The sequence below is a fragment of the Hemibagrus wyckioides genome, linkage group LG02 (assembly GCF_019097595.1).
Source record: "Hemibagrus wyckioides isolate EC202008001 linkage group LG02, SWU_Hwy_1.0, whole genome shotgun sequence".
In the NCBI taxonomy this organism is placed as follows: Eukaryota; Metazoa; Chordata; class Actinopteri; order Siluriformes; family Bagridae; genus Hemibagrus; species Hemibagrus wyckioides.
In genome coordinates, this window is record NC_080711.1 from 14,428,142 (window position 1) to 14,453,695 (window position 25,554).

The 25,554-nt window shown below is 37.3% G+C and overlaps 1 protein-coding gene across 1 annotated transcript in view; it reads left to right on the top strand.

Annotated features, from left to right (window-relative positions):
* The window catches only part of LOC131363224 (alpha-1,6-mannosylglycoprotein 6-beta-N-acetylglucosaminyltransferase B), an 88,750-nt gene extending 67,586 nt beyond the window's left edge, over positions 1-21,164 (top strand). The window contains exons 10-17 of the mRNA XM_058405546.1: positions 4,737-4,870; positions 7,152-7,288; positions 10,358-10,513; positions 10,783-10,929; positions 14,061-14,177; positions 16,103-16,177; positions 16,329-16,600; positions 20,398-21,164. Coding sequence (XP_058261529.1) covers positions 4,737-4,870; positions 7,152-7,288; positions 10,358-10,513; positions 10,783-10,929; positions 14,061-14,177; positions 16,103-16,177; positions 16,329-16,600; positions 20,398-20,596 — 1,237 coding nt within the window. The 3' untranslated portion in view covers positions 20,597-21,164. The remainder of the gene's footprint in view (positions 1-4,736; positions 4,871-7,151; positions 7,289-10,357; positions 10,514-10,782; positions 10,930-14,060; positions 14,178-16,102; positions 16,178-16,328; positions 16,601-20,397) is intronic.
* Positions 21,165-25,554: the final 4,390 nt, after the last annotated feature.

Consider the following 25,554-nt stretch of genomic DNA (forward strand, 5'->3'; position numbering starts at 1 on the left):
CTGCTACTAAGGTCAGGTTGTGGAAGACAGTTTCAGGTCACAGGTCATACATCATGGCAAGACTGAGCACAGTAACAAGGCACAAGGTCATTATACTGCATCAGCAAGGTCTCTCCCAGGCAAAGATTTCAAAGCAGACTAGGGTTCAAGATGTGTTGTTCAAGCTATTCTGAAGAATCACAAAGAATCAGGCAATGTTAACTTTAGTTTTTGGATAGTTCAAAAACAGGTCACTCACTTTATAAAGGGGTTCTTTTTGGAGCCGTTTCTGATAAGGAAAGACAATTAATGCTTATTAATCAGATTATACAACTGTAGAATTTCAGATTACAATTTAACAATTTGTAATTATACAATTATACAATTTAAAAAACTAGAAAATGACAAAATGACACAAAAATTAAGCAGGTGATGTTGTATTCAAAGTCTAAAATACAAACGCATATGTGCTGGTTAAACATTTTATTCAAGACTTCCCCCTTTGCTGTTATAACAGCCTCCACTCTTCTGGAGAGGCTTTACCCTAGATTTTAGAGTGTAACTAGTGGGATTAGAGAGCATTAGCGAGTTTAAGCACTAGTGTCAGGTGAGGAGGCCTAGGGTGCAGTCAGCATTTGAATTCATCCCAGAGGTGTTAGATGGGGTTGAGGTCAGGGCTCTGTGCAGGATACTTCCACAGGTCTTCCACTCCAACCTGTACTGTAATGTTAAAGAATACAAAGACATTCTAGACATATTAGGGACAGCCCACATAGGGAAGTGATGGTCAGGTGTCCACAAACTTTTGGTCATATAGCATAACTTAAAACTATTAGTTTTACTACTATTACTATTAATAGGCCTTTCACTGTTAGCCTTCATAATGCAGTGAAATATCACAAATATTGTGACTTTCAGGGATGCCAGAAACATGTTAAATGAGAAAAAATGGATCAGCTCTTTGACTATGACAGCTAAAAGTACAGGGAATATAGGCTTGTTTTATTATGCAGTCATGAGATAAATCAGAAACTGTTTAGTACGACACCTTGTCACACATTCCCTAGTCATTCAGCTGAAGATTCCTCACTTGAATCTGCTCTAAAGAGCAGCTCAATATGATAAGAAATGATGACAGCAAGACACTTACTCAACGACGCTAAGTCCTTAAAGCAGCCCTGAGTAATGTTATCTTAAACGGTGTTTCATACATTAAGAATAATATTTGTGCAACTCCTGCCAAAACTGCTTCATGCATAAACCATTGCAATTCTTGGTAGCTCTATTAGTGGCTGTCTTGTAGATAATGGAATTGCAAAAGGAAGAGAAAGAAAATTTAATAAAATGTCTCTAGGAGATAAAGTGGAGGAAAATACCCTGATTTGTCATGTGTATTAAATCCATTTAGTCTTTAGATTCAGGCTAATTTCTGTTTTATTGTGACTCATGTCTCCATTTCAGTTTGTCTTGAGCTATGTATTTAATTTCATTCTTAATGCTCTGGTGCAGCGAGCCTGGGCCATGCTTTGACCAAATTCTAATTAAATAGGATAACAACAATGAATGCGGCCAAATAGCCCTAACCCAGGAAAATATTAACATTAAGTTTTTAATACAACTTTATGGCCTAGGGATGAAACTCCACCTGTTTGCACAGCACATAAAAGAAGTCTTGTTAATGTTCTATGTGACCTGTATCCACAAGTGTTAGAATGTGTGCTAACAGTGCTTTAAAAGTTTTTCATAAACACCAACAATGTCTTATTCAGGTATTATAATACATTCCTAGATGACTTAACATGATGTTAGCAATAATATTAAATATCTAAATTTGTTTAATTGCATCTTAAGCAAGGATAAGTGGGTGCAGGATGAAAACACTGAGGTGCTGACACTTATGGACATTTCAACACAAAATATAGTTGAAGAGTTGAATACAGAGTTGAAGAGATAAAGATATTAAACTGCTGTAGTGTGTTTGTCTTTTAATTAGGTCCAAATTAAATCCCTCCATTTTCAAAAATCAGTGATTCTGATGCTTTTCTGCTCATCATGGTTGTAAAGTGTGGTTATTTAAGTTAGCATAGCCTTCCTGTCAGCTTAAACTGGTCTGACTATTCTCTTCTGTCCTCGTTCATCATCAAGGTCTTGTGAGATCACGTTTTTCCTCATTCTGATGTTTGATGTGAACATTAATTGAAGCTCCTGATGTGTATCTGCATGATTTTATGCATCAAGCTGCTACCACATGATTACCTGATGGGATAATTGCATGAATGAGCAGGTACAGGTTCACTAGAGCGTCGAGTGAGTGGTATATACAGTGTACACTCTCTAACAAATAACACATTTATAACAGTTATAAATGGATTCTTTTTTTAATTAACTTTTAATTAACTGCAGACCATCAGTCATAGCAGTAGAAGCACATGACCATGTGATAATAGTGAATTAACTAAAGTGCTTTATTTGACCTATATGAGACATTGCAGTTGACATGTTAAAAATAAAAGGTGACCGTGTAAACAGTCATAAATCTTTGTATGTATAGACTCAATCACGTTAACGAATAGGGAAGGAAGAAAAATCTTATTTAGAAGCTCAAGCCTCCACACTGCCTTTCATGTAACTTGCTAATTAATTTGATTTTGCTCTAGCGCTGGTTTCTTCTGGGCGTTACTGAATGAGATTTTACCTGGGAGTCAATCTCTCTCTATCTCTCTCTCTCTCTCACACTCTCTCTCTCTCTCTCTCTCTCTCTTTCTCTCTTTCTCTCTCTCTCACACACACACACACACATTTCACATGACCATGACTCATGATTACATAAGAACCCAAAAAAGATTTCTGTTTGCTTTCATGATGGCTCTAAAATTCACAGTAAAATACCATCAAACATATTTATATTAAATTGCTGTAATATCGCACCTGGTATAAAAGATCGTAATTAAGTATATTAGCTCATTTGGCTGATGCAAGATACAAATGAGAAATTTGGGGGATTTAAGCACATCACCTTAACCAGTGAGTAACCAAAAAATCTCTAGCTTGCACTGATTCAGTGCAATCGTTTAGTGCAGTTAATTCAGCAGTAAAAGTGATTGACTCAATGTCAGTTAATAAAGCTCACTGACGTGGCTCAGTGGTTAAGCCTTTGCATTACAGATCGGAAAGTTGTGTTCAAATCCCAGCAGCACCAAACTTCCCTGGATGGATCAGAACCTTAACCTTTTTAGGTCTGATGTATTCTGGAAATGTACTGTATTATGTGATCTTTTATACTGTGTAACATATTGCTGTACTTTAAATATATTTTGCAGTTGTTTACTGTTTCTAGCATTTTACCGGCAGCTCAGGTTGTCAATAAATTACTGAAAAATTTAGGTTTCTGTTTGTTTTTGTTTGTTTTTACAGTGAATTTGTCTTTAAATCAGCACTGCAGCCATTTATATCACCTAAACTATCTTTAATGCTTTTACAGTTTTGCCAGATGGGAAGCAGACAGCTCATAATAGAATCTTTAGACACTTTATTTTCAGCATCTTTAATGTAGATCGTAATGCTCTATTTTTTCCGCAAGACTGAATGAACAAAAATGGTTACATTGAGCATTTATAGACGTGTGAAGAGGACTATATTGCTGGTTTGAACATTTTATATTTGGTGTAAAATTAGGTTCAATGCATTTCATTTATATCAGGGCACTAGTCCTGGGCTATTCAGACTATAGTAATTGTTTGGGTACGCTGATATTGTCTCTATTCTGGGTGACTGGTTCCTCAGTTTGATTTTGCAGTCAGTATAATGGTACAAATTGCTGCAATTTTCTGGACTTACAATGACTTTATGTACCTCAGTGCATGCCTTTATTCAGAGCAATAGTCACCTTGGCAAATTGCTTCAAATTGATCCCGCTGCTCTCGAATGCCAGTCTATATTCACATGAGGAAGCTCTTCAGTTCTTTAGTTTCCTTGCTTTCTCTAAGTTTGTGTGAAATATTCTGCTGTTATATCTGTATTGGGACTCCATAAACACACAGAAGCTGCATCCTTAGGTGGCAAAGTGTAGAGTCTTCAGTCTGGTGTAAAGGTGGAGAGGCTGGATGCAATCATGTGAGACAGCGTTTATCGAGAACAGTTCAAACATCATCAAAAATCATAGCGGAGTAAGAGAACAGGCAGACGGCATAAGCAAAGGCATAATTGAATTCATATTCCGGGCAATGGCGCAGATTAAATCCAGGAAATGAAAAGAATCAGAAACACAGAATTGGTACCAGAAATACAAAACGGAAAAGTACTATTAGACCTTTTAATGAGGATGTCTTAAATATACAAAAATCAGAAACTAATACAGCAATGAACAATCAGCACACAGCAGGACAGTAAACCAATGACAGTACAGGGATGGAGACAGGACTAGAGACAAAACTGGAAGGAAGGAAGGAAGGAAGGAAGGAAGGAAGGAAGGAAGGAAGGAAGGAAGCTGGTTTGCGTTTGAATGTTCACTGAATGCTGGAAGGAGCAGTTTGCATTAAGCAGGAATTACATGACTGTCATTGTTTTGTAAGTCTAAAACAAGCTTCAGAGAGGTGGGCTGTGGTTATGATTAATATAACGTGAATGAAGTCCAGTTGTAGATATTGTGTTGTATATGAAATAAATATAGCTGACTGTTTTTCACAGCTGACTGTTCATCTCTCTGTTGTCATTTGAACCTGTCTCAGAGTCTATGTAATCATCATTGTCTCTGACAGATGTCATATCCGGGTGATTGACTCATTTGGTACTGAGCCAGCGTATAACCATGAGGAATATGCTACCATGCATGGCTACAGGACCAACTGGGGCTACTGGAACCTCAACTGCAGACAATACATGACCATGTTCCGTAAGTAGGGATATTGTGTTTTTGTTATTGTTGTGTTATTCTCAGCACTGTAGAAAAGTGAATTTAAAACTATTAGGTCTAATTGAGCCAGGTAGTTTTCTGTCTATGTTGAGTGTGTGAGTCTGTAACTCACTGGGCTGCAGCTGCTACTCAGATATGCCCAAGGTGTGCACTGGCAGTTCGATGGAATACAATTATCTGAGAAGCAGAGCAGGTGTTCATGGTCACAGCTGTGCATCTGTATTTTGCATGTGTCTTATTGCAGTCTGAGCCAATGATTTAGTCAATAGTTCAGTGATTTAAATATTAAATAGAAAACCAGACATCTTGCTTTGGAAAAGAAAAACAACAACAATGCAGTATGCCTTGTCATTCTGATCAGGTTTGCTCAATTTTGCTCTCTAAATAATCCTAATGCTGCTCTTGTTCTGTTTAGTCATCTGTGCTGAATTTCAAGCGTTATTGTTTTGTCCACTGCCTTACAATTATTCCAAAATACATGACTTGAATGCTTGTTCATAATTAAACTGGTGGCTGTTCAGTATCTATTCATCAAGGTTTTCTTAATAAATTGTGCCCCTTTTGATTTGTCATAGTTTTTTGTTTGGCTTTTTATTATCTGTGGGTTAGAAGTTATACATTTATTATACAAGAGATTCATTGTATCTCTGTTATGTGGTGCAGAGCTAGAGAGGCAAAACGCAGTCGCATGAGATCAGCATAGACTTTTATTGAGAACAGACCAAAACTCATATTATAGTAGGGTCAATGAACAGGCAGACAGCATTAACAAAGGCAGATCTAAATTCAAGGCAGAGGCACCAAAAGAAACAGGAAATGACAAGAATCAGAAACACAGCTTGGACCTTAATCAACAGAATTAAGGATGGACCAAAATAGGAGACACAGATGCATGTTTGTGTTTGATCCAGACTGCACTGTTGGAAGTCTACATTAAGAAGGAATTACATGACATAGCACCCACCTGTAGACACAGCTTATGACATCGGTGCCAGAACCAGAAGGCAGAGCAAAAACGTCCTCACTGGAGTCAGGAGGCAGGGTGACATCCTCAGCAGACCAGCGAGGTAGAGAGAAAGAGAGCATGATGTCATCAAAGCCTGTCTTTGGCTTCTCGGAGAGAAGATGACGTCTGTGAAGCCAGGTGGCAGAGAAAGCATGATGAGAGGAGAGTCATCCTCGGGGCAGTCAGGATGTGCAGTGACGACCTTGGTGACGCCTGATGGCAGAGAGACGACCTCGGTGAACATTCTCTCCAGAGTCAGGAGCTGGAAGGCCATATGATTGCATGAGCTGTAATAGAAAGTGAGCGAGGAGGCATGGCTTACTGAACTCACAGTGCTGCATCTTTAAGTGGAGAGGCAGAACACGATCATAAGAGATAAGCTGTTATCAGCTTTTAACGAGAACAGTCCAAACATTGCTGCAGTGGTCAGAGGACGGACAGACAGCATTCATATTCCAGGCACAAGCACTAATGAAAATCCAGGAAATTAAAAGAATCTGGAACAAGAAAAGCAGGTAAAATACCACTTGGAATATAATCAACACAGAAGTACTGTAAGACCTTAAAGAGTAAAGAAACAGAAGGGTTTAAATATACAAACTGTTCTGATATAATCAACACACACCAGGGCAATAAACCAATGACAGACCAGAGACAGAGAGAGGACCAGAATCAAAAAACAAAGGATACAGAAGTGTGTTTCCACTTGAATTTACACTGCACTCTGGAAGGCGCAACACGAGCTAAAGAGATTTGCGTGACTCTGTCATTACTTTGCGAGTCTAATACACAAGCTGCAGGGTTGTGGGCTGTGACTATGAGTAATATATAGTTCATTAACAAGTACAATTGTATCTATTGTGTGCATGTGAAATATAGTTTACTATTTTTTGCTGTTTATTCTCTCTTTCTCTCTCTCTCTCTCTCTCTCTCTCTCTCTCTCTCTCTTTCTCTCAGTAAGACAAAAAAGTCAACTTATGTTACAAAGAAAGCATAAAGTCCTTTTCCCAAAAGACTTTCCCATGGTGCAATATGCGCTGATCATTACCAAAAGCCAACAGTGGAGACTTCTTTCATAAATATTAAAGAAATGTCTCCAAACAGAAAGCTTTACAATATTAATTCCAGGTTAATACTATACTATAAATTCGAGGTCTGTACATTATAGTTTTTCTCTCTTGCTTTGAAATACAAATCCTTTTTTATATAAAGCCAAGACCTGGCGACTCTGTACAAATTGTTTCCCCATTGCAGCACATACTCCTGACAACTCTTTCATGGGCTTTGTTGCTGAAGAACTAAACCACACAGAGCGGCTGAACATTCAGAGAGAGAAAGTCAACAATATGGCAGTGATCTATGGCAAAGAGGCCAGCATGTGGAAGGTAAGCGCACGCACACACACATGCACACACACACACACATACACACACACTGCAACAGCAAGCTTTGCTCATGAATATTTTACCACTGTGAAAAAATTCAGGGGCACTGGATTTATGATTATCTTCCTTTTCATTTCTCACGGACACTCATTTCAAGACACTGCTTGGTGCTTTATACGTAGCTAAGGCCCCGCGGGTGTCACCTCGGTCATGTAAAGCTTCATGACTGATAGGAACATAACGATCTCTTTTCATCCTGATTGATAGAGCTACAGAGACACAGGCATCCTCTTGAGTCGCATCTGTTTATGACTGTTATAAATCTGGAGTCAATGGCTGCCGTGGTAATAACTCTCTGATGAGTTGTCAAACGCTTTCACCTGGTAAGTGGTGCCGGATTTAGCTTCTAATGTGGCACTCATCCCTGAGGACTTGAGGCTTGTGTATCATTTTATGGCCACAGTAGACTCAGCACTTCTAATGGAACACACAGAGATAGATTGCCTATCATAGTCCGTTAGGCACAATGACAGCGTTGCGCCGCAGTGGCATTTTAGACAGCATACAGTTAGCACTGTGACACTAATCAAGTTGTGATGAAGAGCAAAGCTTGCAAAGAAGAGAGAGAGAGAGAGACACAGAGACAGAAAGAGAATTAAACATTATGCAAACATCAGTGAAGGAAGTTGCTTCCTTCTGTTCCTAGCAAAAGCTGACAAGCAGCCCACTTTAATCTCTTAGAACACATGCTTAGGCTGTCAGATGTCTTGAGATGAGCGACTGATTTTGTTCTGACAGCATTCAAACATAAATGATTTGCTTCTTCATATCATACCATATTTGCAGTCAAATGCCCTGACGAGAACAATGCCCTGTAGGCCATTCTGTCACCTAATGCATTTATACAGTACAGCTGTCACTAAATGTGATGAGATCACAACTAATCCCTTTCTATTTCTGTTTCTTTTTCTGTCCATCTGCTCTTTCCACTATCTACAGCTTGAGGTGAGAGATTTAATAAATTGTTTGATGATTTTGCATTTAATGGCCTGATGTGCATAAATACAGCTAGAAGTAACGAAAGGAGGTGGGAGAAGTTGTGTGTTGAATACCAGATGGACCCTCCGGCTGCTGCAATATTAAACTGTTGTAAAAAAATAAATAAATAAATAACTTGCATCATGACATAAACTCAACCATGTCATAGCATGTACTGTCCTTGATGTCATATGTATGCTGTTGTCATAACAAAATATGTCTAACAGCATTACATCTTTTTAATATTTTTAATATTTTCCTAAATGTGTTCTAGCTTAGTGTATGGCCTATGATATTACTGCACATTCTAGATGCCATTGGTTATAAAATTGCCAAAGTTTTATGCCACATCATGAAAAAATCATGTTTATAATAAAAAATGTGTAAATATATTTTATTACAACTATGTATTCTAAACATTGACATTGTGACAATGTGCAATTCAATTGTACAATAATTGTGAAAGTCTCGTGTTACATTCAACTGCCCTAAATCGCTGTATCTTTAATGATACTCAGTAACATCCTGCTTATTCGTTTAAATAGTTGCTTAGTTTTAAAACTGAATACTCTATTCTTAATATTCTGCTTTTACATGTGTGCCAAGGTCACAAAGTGTATTAATTGATTACAAAGCATCACTTAATACCCAAATACTGAGCACCGCCATTTATGGTACAATATATGACCAAAACTATGTGGCTACCTGAACAATCACACCAAAATATTCTATTTAAACATCCTATTCAAGACACTCCGCTGTTATAATATCCTCCACTCTTCTGGGAATATTTTCTTCTAGAATCTGGGGGTTTGTGCTCCTCAAGAGCATTAGTGAGGTCAGGTGAGGTGGACTGGAGTTCCGTTGGCATTCTAGTTCATTACAAAGGTGTTCAGTGGGGTTGAGGTCAGGGCTCTTTGCAGGCCAAGCAATTTTTTCCACTCCAATCTTGGCAAAGCATGGAGCTCTCTTTGAGAATGGGGCATTGACATACAGGAATACACTACCAGTCAAAAGTTTGGACACACCTTCTAATTCCATGGTCTTTCCTGATGTTTATTTCTTTCTACATTGTAAAACAATGCTGAAGGCGGCCAAAATACACAATAATGTCCTTTGAACAGTTGATATTGAGATATGTCTGCTACTGATGCTCTGTAAAGCCTTCATAACGGCTCTAATCTGAGGTGCAGTTAATTGGTGATTTCTGAGGCTGGTCACTCTAAATGAACTTCTCCTCTGCAGCAGAGGTCAGTTTTGGTCTTGCTTTACTGGGATGGTCTTCATGTGAGCCAGTTTCATCATGGTGCTTGATGGGTTTTGCAAATGCACTTGACAATACTGTTCTTGCAAGAACTATTCCAGAACACCTGACCTTCGTGTCTTAAAATAACAACTGACTGTTTTTTGTTGTCATTACATATGGATTACTTAAGTCCATGTTTATTTCATAGTTTTGAAATCTCCAGTATTCTAGAATGTAGAAAATAAATCCCTAAACAAAAAACATTGAATTAAAAGGTGTGTCCAAACTTTTGACTGGTGGTGTAGGTGTGGGTCTCTTAGTCACACTGAAGGGAAAATGTCTAGACATTGTGTGATTCCAACATTTGGCAATAGTTTGGTGTGATGGTCAGGGTATTTTTCGGCAATATATTGTAGCCAGTTGTTTGTTTCTTTACAGCGTTTTGCCTTGTTGTTTTTTTAATGTAATCATGTTACTTCAGTTAGTTACCCATGCTGGAAATCACTAGAAAGAAACTGGACTAATATTTTTGATTAGCCATTAAAATCAGAAAATGCTATTTGTTTGTTTGTCTTTCACAAAAAGATTTTACATTTTGTGGATATTTGACATTTACTAGCCTGAACTAACCTGAACAATAACTATGCTTTCATTTTCATTTCAAATTGCAGTCCAATTTTCAGTTGAGGCACCCAGTCTATGTGCTACACCCTGTAATGTTTGGTTTAATACTGTTTTCCACCTAGGAATTTAACAGCAGTACTTGTATCCTGCTCTCCTCTCTCCTGCAGGGGAAAGACAAGTTTCTCACCATCCTCCACCGCTACATGGACATTCATGGAACAGTCTATTATGAATCCCAGCGGCCTCCAGAAATCCCTGCCTTTGTCCGAAATCATGGCTTGTTGCCTCAACATGAGCTTCAGCAGCTTCTTAGGAAGGCCAAGGTATTATTGGGTTTGTGAGTTTTAACTTATTTATTGACTTTCTGAGATTAATTCTTGCAGCTGATTGTAACAGCCAGAGAGGTCAGATAATAGCCAAATACAGCTAACTACAACTAAATACAGCAAAGAGAACAGAAATATGGATAGATGGAAAACAAAAAAACAATAGCTTAGATACGTAAATACATTTATTCACATAAACAGTTGAGTATAAATGCACAAACTTGGGTTATTCTAGTTAATTTCCTCTCATTTCTTTCTGCTTTAAGCTTTTTGTAGGATTTGGATTTCCTTATGAAGGTCCTGCCCCTTTGGAAGCCATAGCCAATGGCTGCATTTTCCTTCAGCCAAAATTTCATCCACCTCGTAGCTCTCTCAACAACGAGTTCTTCAGAGGAAAGCCCATGTCCAGAGAGGTGAGTCCTAAATGGTCAGCGGAGATCAGCTAGTCAAATCAGATTCACCAGAACCTGAACCCAAATTCATGACACTTGTAAGAAAACAAATGTCAAATGTAATTTGACGCTATTAAAGCATTTGTTCATGGTATAAGTGCATCCCAGTCATTTGTAAATATCTGGGTAGTTCAAATATCTGGGAAAGAACAAATTAGTCTGGATGTAATCTAATTCAAGATCTGAGGTCAAACTGTACACTACACTGCTGCAGGAAAATGCTGTATAACTGAATAGGCAAAAAAATAAAAAATAAATGTACCTGAAATCAGCATATACAATCATCTATTGCAGCACATTAAGTTGCATGTAAATTTGTAGGATAAAATGTTTTGCTTTTAAATGGACTTGTTGGTAAGACAGTACCATAAACTCTTTAAGCTACAAATACTGTATTGCTTGTTTTGTCCACCAAAAAAGACAAACATCAAGACTCTTCTCTTTATGTCCTTTGTTGTTTTCAAACACAAACATGTGAGCTCTGACACTTTGTTATCTTTGGATTCAGGCAAAACTACACTAGAAAAAAATATGATCTATTATCTCACCTCGCCATCTCATCAGACGGCCTCCAGTCAAGCTCCTGATTACTAATGTAACCTGATTGCAAGCAAAACATTCCTGTAGCCTTTTATTTAATCCTTAATAAGTCAGTTCTTATGTTATGTATTTGTTATTTATTTTAAAACTATACTACATGCTGATGCTTACACATACTGTACAAGTTGCTCAAAAGCTCCTGGATACACAATTGCACTTGACTGTGTAAAACAGTTAAAAAAAGGAAATGATTTATAAGCAGACTATCGGGTGTCATGCAGATGAGGATGAGTTTCCTTTTGAGTCTGGTTCCTCTCGAAAAAAGGGTTCTTCCTCATATCATCTCAGGGAGTCTTATCTTGCCACCACTGCCTCTGGCTTGCATATTAGCAATAAATATAAATTAAATTATAAACCCTTTATTCTTAATTTATTCTGAATAATGTAAAGTCACTTTGTGACAATTTCCATTGTTAAAATCGCTGTACAAATAAAATGTAATTAAAATGTCTTAAATTGCAAAATGCATTATACAGTATATCTTACATTGTATGCCAAAAACCAAAAAATGTGATTTTTGGATTTAAGATATTTAAGGAATAACACACAACAGGCCATGCTGTTATACACATAAAGCATGCCTGCGGCAGCAGCCCAACAGGAGTGCATACTTTTTGCATGACAGCATGTCCTGTCGTGTGTTATTCTGTACTTATCTTACCAGAAATAATAATGTTTAATTGATTAATGTATAAAACCTTACACATTTTAATGGCTTATTGTTAGATTTTATGTTGTGGTATGTGCAAGAGACAAGTTCCTTATCTCCTGTTGTCCCTTATGTTGTAGCCATGATAATAAACATTCATTATCATTCTCTCTCTCTCTCTCTCTCTCTCTCTCTTCCTCTCTCTCTCAAAAAAAAAACCCATTAATGCAGCTTGTCATTTTACTGAGAGAACTGTGGGAGTAAGCAGCTCTGTCCTGAAGACTTCCCTGTGCTGATAAAGCTGATAAAATCAAGCACTTTGGCGTTACAAGCACTGAGACTCCTTCCATAATTGTGAAATACTGTCAGGAACAGCTGGACAGTTCCCTGCCAGGCCCAGAGAGGGCGCTGGCAGGTGAACCTTGGAAGCCTGCTTCTTTGTGTGTCTTTTGTTACGCCCTTCCTATTGTTCCTATCCTGATTGTGTCACCTGTATCCCATTAGCCCTAATGTCCACCCCTATAAATAGGGATCCTTGCGTTTGTGTCCTTGTCCATGATTGTTATCTGTACCGTGGATTCTGTTGGGGTTTTGTTTGCTAGGTTCCATGTCCAAGCTAAGGTCTAGGTTTTGTTTTGTTTAGTTAACCACGCCATGTCTTGTGTTACGTTTGTTTCCCTATGTCGCGTCTTAAATGTAATAAAAGCAGTGCTTCGCTGAATCCTGCGCATGGGTCTCATTACACCGTGTGCTGGCGTGCGCGCGCACACACCACGGGCGTCTGGGGTCGAGCCCCGCATAGGGCGGGGGTCCCAGACGTTACAAATACTCACTCCTTCACTTCTGTGTCACTTCTCAATGATTATGAGAATTACTTTGTTAAACAACACATTTTTAAAATCCATTAATTATTAGTCTTCGATCATGTGGATCATTTGTTGCACAAGTCCCTGTGTATGAGTTGTTGCTATAGAGACAGTAATGTGTTCCAATGAGCATCAATAATATTAACCTGACAATGATGTTACAGAAAAATCTACCTGTGCTCTTAGACAAAACTAATTTTAACTAAGTTAAAATTGAGCATTTAACTGTACTGTGGCATAAATCTAAAATAAAGCTCTTTTTGCATTTACAGCATTTGAGAGAACAATTTACAGAGAAGAAAGGATGTTATGTTTGTCTCATTCTCACTACACTTCAGCAGTTTAGGCTTATTCAAGGGGCCAAGCATGGTAGCTTGATGGTGAGGGAATTTGAACTGACAACTGTCCAAGTCATAGACCTAATCCCTTAACCACTGAGCTCCCACTGCTCTTCATACAGTAGATCCTGTAAGACACTGTATCCCTCTGATACTCTCCTAGGTTAATCAGTGTAGCCTTTCGAGCCCATATTACACCAAATGCCTGAGGCGTGAACTTCACTGCAGCCACTAGAAGCCCTTAGTAACTGTCAAGGTTACACAATCTTCCTACATTATGATTTTATAAAAAGTTAATCGAGTGTTATTTTCAGTGTATGCCTTTGGAGTTTTGCTTTATTTACACACGTAAGTGAAAAAATTAAGAAAATCAAGACTAGATTAGTGCACCAAATGCCAATTTTGCTGTTGTCAATCACTGTCCTTGCGATTAAGAATATTGAGCTTGAAATTATGTTTTAATTTGGTATCTTGTCACTGCAAATGTGGTCTTAAATTACATTGGAAGTGTCATTAAGTTGTAAATCCAACTTCTATTTTGTGCCAGTATAACATCACACCTCCATACCCTGAGAAACCCTTAGTGTATATTTATGTTCATGATAATCCTTTGCCGTTTTTGTTTGTGTTTCTGATCAGGTGTCCTCTCAACACCCCTACTCTGAGCAGTACATTGGCAAGCCGCACGTCATCACAGTGGACTATAACAACTCGGAGGAAATCGAGGCGGCTATTAAGGAAATCCTGAAAGCTAAGGTGAGTGCAAAGTCAAAAGATGAAGAACTTGTACAAGCAGTGTTTCACTAGTACCTCTAGGATTCTGCCAATTTGCATTCACAGAAATGAATTAAAGATATTGCAAAGTCATGTGACATCATAACACAAATTCAGCCAAAGCCGCATCACATCAATTCGCATCTTTCAAACATGAGTACAGCTCTTACAGAAAGTAATTACATAAGTGTCTTCACCGGTAGTAGTTTAAGCAAAGAATCCTGTGATCTCAATTTCAGCAATTCACCTAGTTTTCTGCCAAAAGAAAATAATTTTTTTCATGAAATCATTCATTTTTGCAGCAATAATCACAAAAAAAAATCTAGTTTGACCTTTTAATGTAACAGAAGTGCCAATGCACAGTGGCATGGTGTAACCATAGTATGTTTCTACTTTTACAGCTACAAATTTACAAGTATTAAGGTGTTTAGTCTCCCACACACTAGACAGGACAAGACCATGACTATAACTTCTATAAAAACAGACAAATACAACAAAACAACGATGTATATTATCTATTATTTAGTAAAAAGTTCACCAAAATTCCATAGGCATAATCCATAGCTGCTTATTTTCTGATTGGCACTTTTCCTTTTTTGTTGAATATTTCAAATGAACCCTGAGATCTGTGGCTTGTGTTTGCGGGTTTCTTGTTTGAGTTATATTTTCAATGTATTGTCATTTTGATTATCAAGAACAAGTAAAAGAAAAAAGATCAAGTACTTATCTTAAGGACCATGTGGTAACACATCTTCAAACTTGTACATTTATACAGTATATTTATACATAAATACAGGGGCATGACTGTAATATTACACCTTCATAATCTAAGCAAAAAGCTGAAAGTAGAAAAAAAGGTTTGTTGTAAAGTTTGACATTTTAGCTGAGTAACCTGATGAATGAAGAATAGTGCTGGTGTCTGGTTTTCATATCCATTTGAAAGCTGTATTTTAAAAGCTGAAAGAGCCTCTTTGTGAACCTGTTATATCAAGAGGTCTCATTGTAATACAATGTAGTTGGAGATGATTTTATGAGCACTTGATATTGGATTTACAATGATGACCATGCGGTTAAACTGTTCATTAACGACTATATCAGGGCAAATGGGAACATAACTATTGCTGTGCTCTGCCTTTGGCAGATCCAGTGAGACCCAGTTTTGGCTCACTAGGGGCTGTTTTGAATGCTGCTTTGGGACACTGCACTATTAACAGTAAATATTGGTTTGCTCAGCTTGAATTATGAGTTCTCCTGGGTTCACATGGCTTCTGACCAATGCTGATACGAGTTGACCATGTTCCATATATTGTCCTGCTGGAGAAATGCCAGTTGCATTAAATCACTTCTGGAACGTTTGATCCATCTCCCCCACAAGCAGCAGACACAATCAATCGATCCTCCCTTCAGTGGTATAACTTCAGTGCACTTCCCAAGTGTGTGTAGTGTGTGTGCAGCCAAACACAACGGTCTACAATGGTTGAGCAGCACATAAAGAACATTTCAGAAACTTCATTCAGGCTGGCAAACATCTAATGCTTTAAGACAATTGCAATACTGTCGTTAGCATTAACATAAAAAGTGAGATTTGTGAGATTTTAGATTTGAAATCAGTTGAAGCTCTGTGGAGATCCCCAGCCTGCACTGCTGTCTAATTAACTTATAAAGCACATGCATAATATTTGAGTTGTATGTTGGGGGATTAATATATTAATTAATCTGTATTTATAAGATAAACACCCAAAGGAGCTGAGAGAAGGTTACTTTTACTTCCATTTCTATTTCTAGTAAATCTGAGAACATCTCAAATGACACTGAGGCATTGCTTGTGTTCAGTCATATAAAAATGTGTTCCTGATTAAGAATATTGATTATACTATTGGTGTCCTGGTCTCTGTATGTATACACAGGTAGAGCCCTTCTTGCCTTATGAATACACCTCTGAAGGAATGCTAGAGAGGCTGAATGCTTACATCCAGCATCAGGTATGCTTTCTGTTTATGCACACACACACACACACACACACACACACACACGCAACCAAGCTGCAAATCCCTTGACTAATATGTTCAGCATGAACTGATTAATGACACTGATTTATTTTGTGCTATGTTTTTTTTTTTTACCTATTCAAAGGACTTTTGTCGCATCAGTAGCCCCTTCCCCTCAGCCAATGAATCCAAACTATGGCCAGGGAATCCACCGAACCCTTTTGTCCTCATGCCCAACTCCACAGGAGTGGTATGGGCCTCAAACATCAGTGCTCCAGCATCTTGGCCACCTCTCAGTGCCCTGAGGCTGCTTCTCAGTTCTGAGGCCTCATCATGTGTGAAGACATGCCAGGATGCTGGCCTCATCTGTGAGCCTGCCTTCTTCCCTTTCATTAACAACATGGAGGCCTTCAATGGGTGAGGATTTTAAAGAAAATGCTGTTTTTAAAATAAGTTAGTCGATAATAAAAATGTTAAACACACGAGAGACAGCAGAAGCTTGTCTTGTTTGTTCAGTTTATTCAGGCAACACAGCAATACACAGCACTTAGTTATGTTATTAATTATTTATACTTCTTTCTCATATCGTCTCAGACAGTTTAATTATTTGTCTCCGTCACCTCTGGCTTACTCAATAGAGATAAATTCCTATTTGAAATGTATATATTTCTGTAAAGCTGCTTTGTGACAACTATATATTATTATAATTAACTAAATATGAAAGGAAGTTGACACAGACTTGAAACACAAGCCAGATAAATTATGTTTATCTAATGTAACTATCTACCTCACATGGTTGAGAATGTTTAATCTGATTATATCAAACAAAAAAAAAACCTGTAGATAGACAAACCGTTCATTACATTTTCTCTTATAGCCAGATATTTTTCTTTATAACATTAGATGCAAATACTACAGTTTATGTTTTCATCAGATACTCTGGTAAGTTGCACAAGGTCACCACAGAGTTCAGAATCAGAGTTCAGAATCTGAATCAGAGTTCAGAACCCTCTTGACTCTTGAGAGCTTCAACCTAGAAACAGTCTTGAATTGTGGTTAAGGGGGGGGTTCACTTTCAGGAGAGTTTCAGCCTAGAGGTGGTAGAGCAGAAAAAGTACATGGGATTACATCTGAACCTAAACTGGACTGGGAAGGCAACTCTAAGGCTCTGCACAAGGTCAGAGTAGAATCAGCAGTGGTGTGCTTGGGCAGGAAGGTTATATCAGAAGAAATATAAAACAAGTTGAATCTAACCTTAGTATGCAGCTAGATTTGCAGAAGGAAGTGTTCTCTCAGTGCATATATAACCTGATATATATATATATATATATATATATATATAAAGATAGAGGGAGAGAGGAAATTGCTATCTATAGATAGATAGATAGATAGATAGATAGATAGATAGATAGATAGATAGATAGATAGATAGATAGATAGATAGATAGATAGATAGATAGATAGATAGATAGATAGATAGATAGATAGATAGATAGATAGATAGAGGGAGAGAGGAAATTGCTATGTTCCACTATGTTCCAGCTGAGCCACTGAGTTCCTTTCGATAGATTTCCTATGCTTTGCCTAAAGGCAGCACTAATTTGGCCAACTCATGCCACTTTTTAGTCATATTTAATGGGAGATACTGACATTGTGTTAGGTGAACACAGAGATACAGTGGTATAGACGGGCTTTTCTTTATTCCAAAAAATAAAGGCAAAATGTGGCAGATCATAGGCTAGGTTAGGAACAAAATCAAAAAACGAGGCAAAGTCACAGGCAGGTCAAGAACAGGCTGAGGTCTAGAAAAAGGATTGGTTATGTCGCAGACTCAAACATACGGAACATATACCTTACAAGGAAAACAACACACACAAGAGTTTAAATAGATACATCAGTCAAAACAGGTAGGCTGAATTGTGACACACAAGGGAAACAGGCAATGACAAGACAGGGGTGGTGACAGGACATGAATCAGAAGAAAAGCTCGTGGCTACGTAAACAATTTTCAATTGAAAAAAGTGGAGCTATAACTTTTTGTCTTAAATTGAGATGCTTTGGGCAAAATTGCATCAGACCCTGTCTGGCAGATGCCTTTCGAAAATGCTTATCATTTGTAAGTAACTTATGAGATTTATGGTAAGTTCTAATTAAAGGAGTTATATTATGCTTGATCAAATCATTCATTTTTCCTGGTAAAGGTCAGTCCCTGTGAAGGTCAGTCCCTTGCTATAGATTCCAAGAATCCCCAGGTATAACCTCTCCAGTAGTCATGAGTCTGTCCTGGGTCTTCATCAAGCTTATAGTGCTTGATTCAGCTCCAGTAGTAGCCAAACAGGGGTGTCCTTGTACCCTTGTAATGTGCAAAAACCATCTCAACTGGCTCTTTTTGACTGAAAGGGACAGCAGTTCTTCTCTAATAACAACAATCCTGTATAGAAACCTAATTTCCAACACCGTTATTTTAAATCTTATTCTCTTGGACACTTCCCACATTTCCAAACATAGGTAAGTATAGGAAGATAAATTGATCACTAAAAAAGAGCTTCCAATTGAGCTCCTGCTTTACCACCAGAGTATTATACCATCTATGACCCTGCTGACCCAATCTGTTTGTCAATCCCACACTCTTTTTTTTCCATCAATTGTGAATAATATCCCAAGGTAAAGGTCTAAAGTCCTCCACCAGAGACAAGCTCTCAGAACCTCTTCTCAAAAGTAAAACACTGAAGTGAGTGCTGGAGGTAGGTGCATGTTGTCTGTATAGGATGGTGCCAAGAAAACATCGCTGCAAGTAACAGGCATGTTACCATACTGGGCACCTCTCCATGAAAACCACAGACAGGAGTGGAGAAGATAATCCCTTGCTAGAGTATTACATGCATCTTAAAACAGTTTTGAATTAGCTTCTGTGTGCCTTGCTCATGGGCATGGTAGTCAATTATATCATTTGTGAATGATTATATAATAGAGTCTATAATGATACCATGATATATACAAACAATATTCAAAACCTGCCTCTATACACAAAGTGAGCAAATTATTAGGAACACCTGTTCACCTACTCGTTTATCAATTATCAAATCAGCCAATCTAGGGGCAGCAGATCAGTGCATAAAATCATTATATGGATCAGCAGCATTAGGTAATATTCCAAAAATTTGATCTCAGTGCTTTTGACCAAAGCCTGATTGTTGGTGCCAGACTCAGTATGGTGAAATAAATACAGTAAAACAAAATTCAGTGCAGTTCTACAGACAGGAATGACTAGATAAGAGACGTCTACAGAGAATGGCCAGACTGGTTCGAGGTCACAGACAGGCTACAGTAACTCAGATAACAACTCAGTTGTGATTGTAATGCACAACACATCAAAACTTGCTAGAAGCTAGATGAGCTGCAATAGCAAAAGATCAAATCAGGTTCCACTTCTGTCAGCCTAGAACAGACAAGCTCACCAAATCTAAGCCTAACACTTTATTTATTTAGGATTTTGAATTCTAATTTGTTTCATTGGAGCTGCAGAGGACATACAGAGAAGTATCATGCAACAGTCCTAACAGTTACAATTCCTATGCATATCATTTGGCATTAGACCAGGGATCCTCAAATCTGGCCCACGAGATCCACTTTCCTGCAGAGTTTAGCTCGAACCTTAATCAAACACACCTGAACACGGTAAACAGTGTCTTCAGGATCATTAGAAAATCACAGGTAGTGGAGTGTGATCAGGGTTGGAGCTAAACTCTGCAATGGATTGGCCCTCCAGGGCAAGATTTGAGGAACCCTGCATTAGACCGTCCAATGGAAATCTATTAGTGGTTCTTATTTTTAAATGAAATCAAAACAGTAATTCATTACAGTTCATTAGATAATTCATCAGATTTTATGTCATCATTTTTTGCATCACCCTGAATTCAATGTTCTTATAAACAGGAAATATATGTAAGCAATGTTACTTTTGTAATATTTACTGATATTTACAGAATGAGACATTCACAATATGGTTGCACTCGTATACTTCATAATTTTGTTTACATTCATACAGTATATAGTTTAAGTTTATTTATTTAAAAATCAGGCAAGACCCAGACATCAAAATGTCTATTGATAATCCTTAGACAATAATATATGAAGACTAGAATTATTCCAGTGTTTTCTAATTATAGATGGGGCATTTCTAAATCAAAAAATATTTTTTCTCTTTAATTTAGGATTGATGTTCAGTGTGAGGCTTTGGAAATGGAGATGAACCACTTATTTCCGGCTGTGGCTATCAAAGGGAGAGAGTGTTTCCTGCAAAAGGAAGTGCTCCTGTTCAGCTGTGCTGGGATCAGTACCAAGCACCGACGCCTTTGTCCCTGCAGAGACTTTCTCCAGGGCCAGGTGGCTCTGTGTAAGGATTGTCTCTGAGCTTTATGCTACAGTTTGACCAAATCCTGGGCCAGATGAGGTGCAAAAAACATTAAGGCCTGATGATCTAATCTACTCATGCTTGAATACAATGGATTCCTCAAGAAAGGAGAGATATAAGAAGCATATCAGAGCTGAGGTTGCACAAATTCAACATAATCAGATGTCTACAGAGTCCAGACCGCTTGAGCCAGCTTCAGGATCTGGATTTTGAGACTATCATTTTTCTTTTTTTTTTATGTAGATGGCAAAAATGGCTATTTTTCCACAGTTATTGTTTGAATAATGTTATATCCAAATGCAAACAAAGCATTGAAACAACTGAAAATGCTGTTTATAATAAACAAATGTCGTAAAAGTGTGCTGTTCACTGTTCTGTGGTATCCTAGCAAAATGACTTTTAAAGTGGTTTTTTGTTTTTATTCCTCAAGATTTTATCCGATATGTTACCCGAAGCCTGAAAACAGACTGAACACAGTGAGCATCATTGATCAGTATATCCATATAAGTTGTGTGTAAATGTTTGGGTAAGAACAAGAGAAATTAAAATTTCCACTGGATTTACAAATGTTTTGGAAATGCTGATTTTCTTTATCCTCACATGAATGTTGTTGAATGATGTTCACACATAATTACCAGGCGTATGCATGGCACAACAAAACACACGAAACTCCATAAAAGGCAAAGCTATACACAGAGTATACAGCAAAAAAAAGACTTTAATGTGTATATTAATAGAAATATACGCATATTATATATACAAATATCGTTAAAATGCTATAATAGCACTGAAAAGACAAATTACAGGAAAAAATGGCTTAGCTGTAAGTTAAGTGAGGCGAAAAGAAAATGGTGTGACATGAAAATGGAGGAGAACAAAGATCTGCACTGTACCACGATGATAAAGCTCAGCCAGCACATCACACAGGATCGCTCTTTTTAAATTGCTTTAAGTGTCTCGGCTGATACTCTGAACTGTTGCACAGTATGAAAAGAGGATGCTGTGGCAAATGAAACCGATTTTACAAGGATTTTGTCCTATCATACCGGTCTTTAAACCTTCTTTCCCTTGTGAGCACAGTGAGTGAGCTATCCCTACCATCAGCTGAAACAGACCAGCCCACAACCCATCCATGGCAGCATTTTTTGTTATATTTGAATGATTCATTTTCTTTGCCTTCATTTATAGATTTGTGTTAGCTCAATTTCATTATTTTTCAATAAACATAATTTAATAACATCTTTAATTAATGGCTAAAATAAAATTTAAAAAATGAACGGTTTTCACAAAATTTTTAATTTGAATTTTGTGCTTTTTTTTTGCAAAATTCTTGAATTTTAAAAAAATTGTTGAATTGGTGAAACTGCAAGCAATTATATTTCTTTTAAACAACTACCAGTGAAGACACATAAGAAATTACTTTCTATGATAGCTTTACTCATGTTCGATGGACATAAATCGAAGAGAGCTTTGGCTGAATGCATGTTTTGATGTCATATGAAACATCTTGGCCCAAGTCTAAGGAAAATCTCTGTTGTTGGAGCGTCTTTCAGCTGCTCCCTACAGTAGGTGTGTGAGGGGTCAACACAGCGGACCGACCAGTCTGCACAAAAATTTGGCACAGTTTTTTTTCGGGCTTGGGACCTGCACTGCATCCACTGGCTGGGAATCAAACCCGGGCCTTCCACATGGCAACCTACCACTGAGCCACCAGTGCCCTATAGTGTAAGTTGCAAAAATCCTGGAAGAACTGGTGAACCTGCATGAGGATCTGTTTCTGATCGAGACTACAAAACTTTCTACTATTCACTACCAAAAGATGTAAATATATTAACAATTAATTATTTAAAACTGACAATATAATCCATATATAAGTACAGTAATCCTTGTGAAATATGTGATTTGAGGCTGATCAAATGAGGTCTACATTTATAGTGCATATATTTATATTTTTTATGCATATATTTACACACATTCAGGAGCACAAGTAAGATATAAACATTTTTTTGTGTAAATGCTTCTACGGTCAGTTTACACTTTGTTTTGCATCCATCTTGATAAATGAAGCCCAGTGTGAGTAAAATGTGGATTACTCCATTTCAGCACAGTTGTAAAATGGCATCGAATGCAATCGAGTTCATCTTTCATTTTTAATTTTTTGTGTGAAGCAACATTGTAAGATCTGTACACTCTACACCAGATTAGTGTTCATAGGGCTACATGCAAAATATTTACAAAAGCCCTTTATGACTCTGAAATAAAACTGCGTATATCTATATATAAACATGAAGGCTTATTTGATGTGATATCAGCTGTCATACAGAATATAAAGTTTGATGTAAACTTGACATAATCAAATCAAGTTACAGAATTGTGTAGACATAAGGTGGTGCTGATATTTTCTTGGCTCCCTTGTGTTGCCATGCCATGTTGTTGTCAAACAGTTGGATGTAATAGCAGTGCTGAGTTTATTAATAGTTAACAATAAATAAAATAATGAAAAGAAAAAAAAATATTATAAGGCTTTAAAAACCAGCACAAACTAGTCAAATCCCAACCCTAACCCTAGATGGAACAAGATAAAAACTAGGCAAGATATTAGGCAGATAAGATTCAGTAATATTACACAGGCATGAATGATGAAGTGAGACTTCACACATTACACTGAACAGGCCAGAGTATATCCAGGTTATGCACTAATTGGAAAGAAGTATATTTGATTAGACGTGCACTGACTGTGAGCAGGGATTGGTTGCTGGTAGGTCACATGGTGGTTGATCACATAACAGTCTGTCAGAATTTTTCAGCTGATGTGCTCATACAGTAGGTGGTTCGACTGTTTTGGAGTTATTTCAGTAATAGCCAACTGAGTCATGACAATGTCACAGCCAAACTTGCTCTAATTTGAGATTAATAAACTGAACCTCACTTTATTTGAAGATTGAAAGGTTTTGGACTGTTCAAAATTTAAAACCTTCCTGGTAAATAAATGCTTTTGTTTTTACAATATGCAACTGCTCAGCATTCTTGAGAGATGCTGCTCTGGTTGAAGTTAATAAAATATAGCATATAGAACAAGACCATAGGTGTGTTCTCCGTGTATTTTGTTATCAAAGCTATGTATAATTACCATGGCCTTGATAGTGTTAAGATAATAGCTACAACCCATAGTTTCATAGTCATAGCTCACAAATCAGTCACTTGTCCACCTTTATTACTGGCACTGATCTAGTATTGCTTTGATCACATTGATAGTATTTCATCTCCATTGGCTTCATTTCAAATTTCATACTGAATCAAGACACACAAGATGTTCCAAATGGCTGTAATATTTAGCTTGTAATAAATAAAATGTATAATAATAATAATAATAATAATAATAATAATAATAATAATAATTATTATTATTATTATTATTATTATTATTATTATTATTATTATTATTATTATTATTATTATTCAATTTATTGTTGTTGTTGTTGTTGTTATTATAACCAAAAGTCTAAAGACATTTATTCCCATATTGTTATTAGACATTAATCATCCATCCATTGTCTATACCCGCTTATTCCTAATTAGGGTCACGGGGGTCTGCTGGAGCCTATCCCAGCACACACAGGGTGAAAGGCAGAGGTACACCCTGGACAGGTCACCAGTCCATCACAGGGTCAATTAGACAATTGTAGGTAATTATACAAATTCCACAACAACGATACATTTACTGACTGTCATCATTTCCAACCAAATTAGAAAACTAAAAAATATCTCTTAACACTCCATTAGTCCTGAATACCTTTTCCACCAACTGATAAGTGAGATTGTGTTTATTGATGATAATTCACTGTAATAATCAATAAGGTTCTGACTTAACCAGGAGTACACTAGAGTTAAGTATCAGTTGTCATGATGTTCTAAAATGTGGACTGGAAATCAAAATAAATTAAAATTACTTGTTTCTGTTCTAAAACAGAAATCGGACCCTACTTACACTGCAGAGTTTCTCCTCTTCTCTTGTGTGTTTTCTAACTGAGGAAAGAGGAAATCTGCTGAGAAAACGAGGTACACTTGCTGACAAATGAAGAACCATCTGGGAGAATACATTATATATTTACATTAATACATTATTTATAGCACAAACAGAAGGATCCTTTCAATTTACAGCAATGCTGGATTTAAATATTTGTATTACATTTCTGTATTATGTTTCTACAGTGTCTCCTTCTCCAGCAGAATGTGTTTCCCTTAGCGACTGCAGGTTTGCAGGCAGAAAAAGCCACAAAGAATAAAAAATGTAATGTATTTAAAATGCAAGGTTTCTTTTAACCTATAGTAGACTTTTTTATTTCATCATCTGTATTGTTATATCTGAATGCTAATTATTATTAGAACTATTTCAGCCTTTCTTTTTTACAAGTCTACTCATATTTTCTCCCAGCAGGACCAATTAAACTGTGCTCCAGGCCCAGATGTAGGAGTAATTTGAGGTAAAGCCTAAAGGCTAAACTTCCAAAAATAGGTAGAAACGTAGAAAAAAAAATCCAGTAGACACACATCAGCATTTCTATCTAATGAAAATCGTTTGATGCCAAAGCCAGATATTGCCAGATCATTAAAAAAACTATGTGGACAGGTAGACAGGGCAGGCACACAATTTGCTGCTTGTCAGAGAACTCCACAGAGCTTGTCTGTAGTTAGATAAATGACTAAAGCAGAGTCTGCTACTGTCCTTCCTTGATATTCAGCCTCATTTATCAATCTTATAGTAAATGTTTGCATGAGCTAGGTGACCCAGAATATATCTCTGATCGCCTCTATCCATATTCTGCTCCCAGGTCATCAAACCAGTTACTTTTTAAGGTCCCACATTCACACTTAAAGTCTAAAGGATATATGGCTTTCTTAGTTGCTGTACCTACGACCTGGGACAGCCCCCCCCTTAGGTCTGCCTTTTCCATTA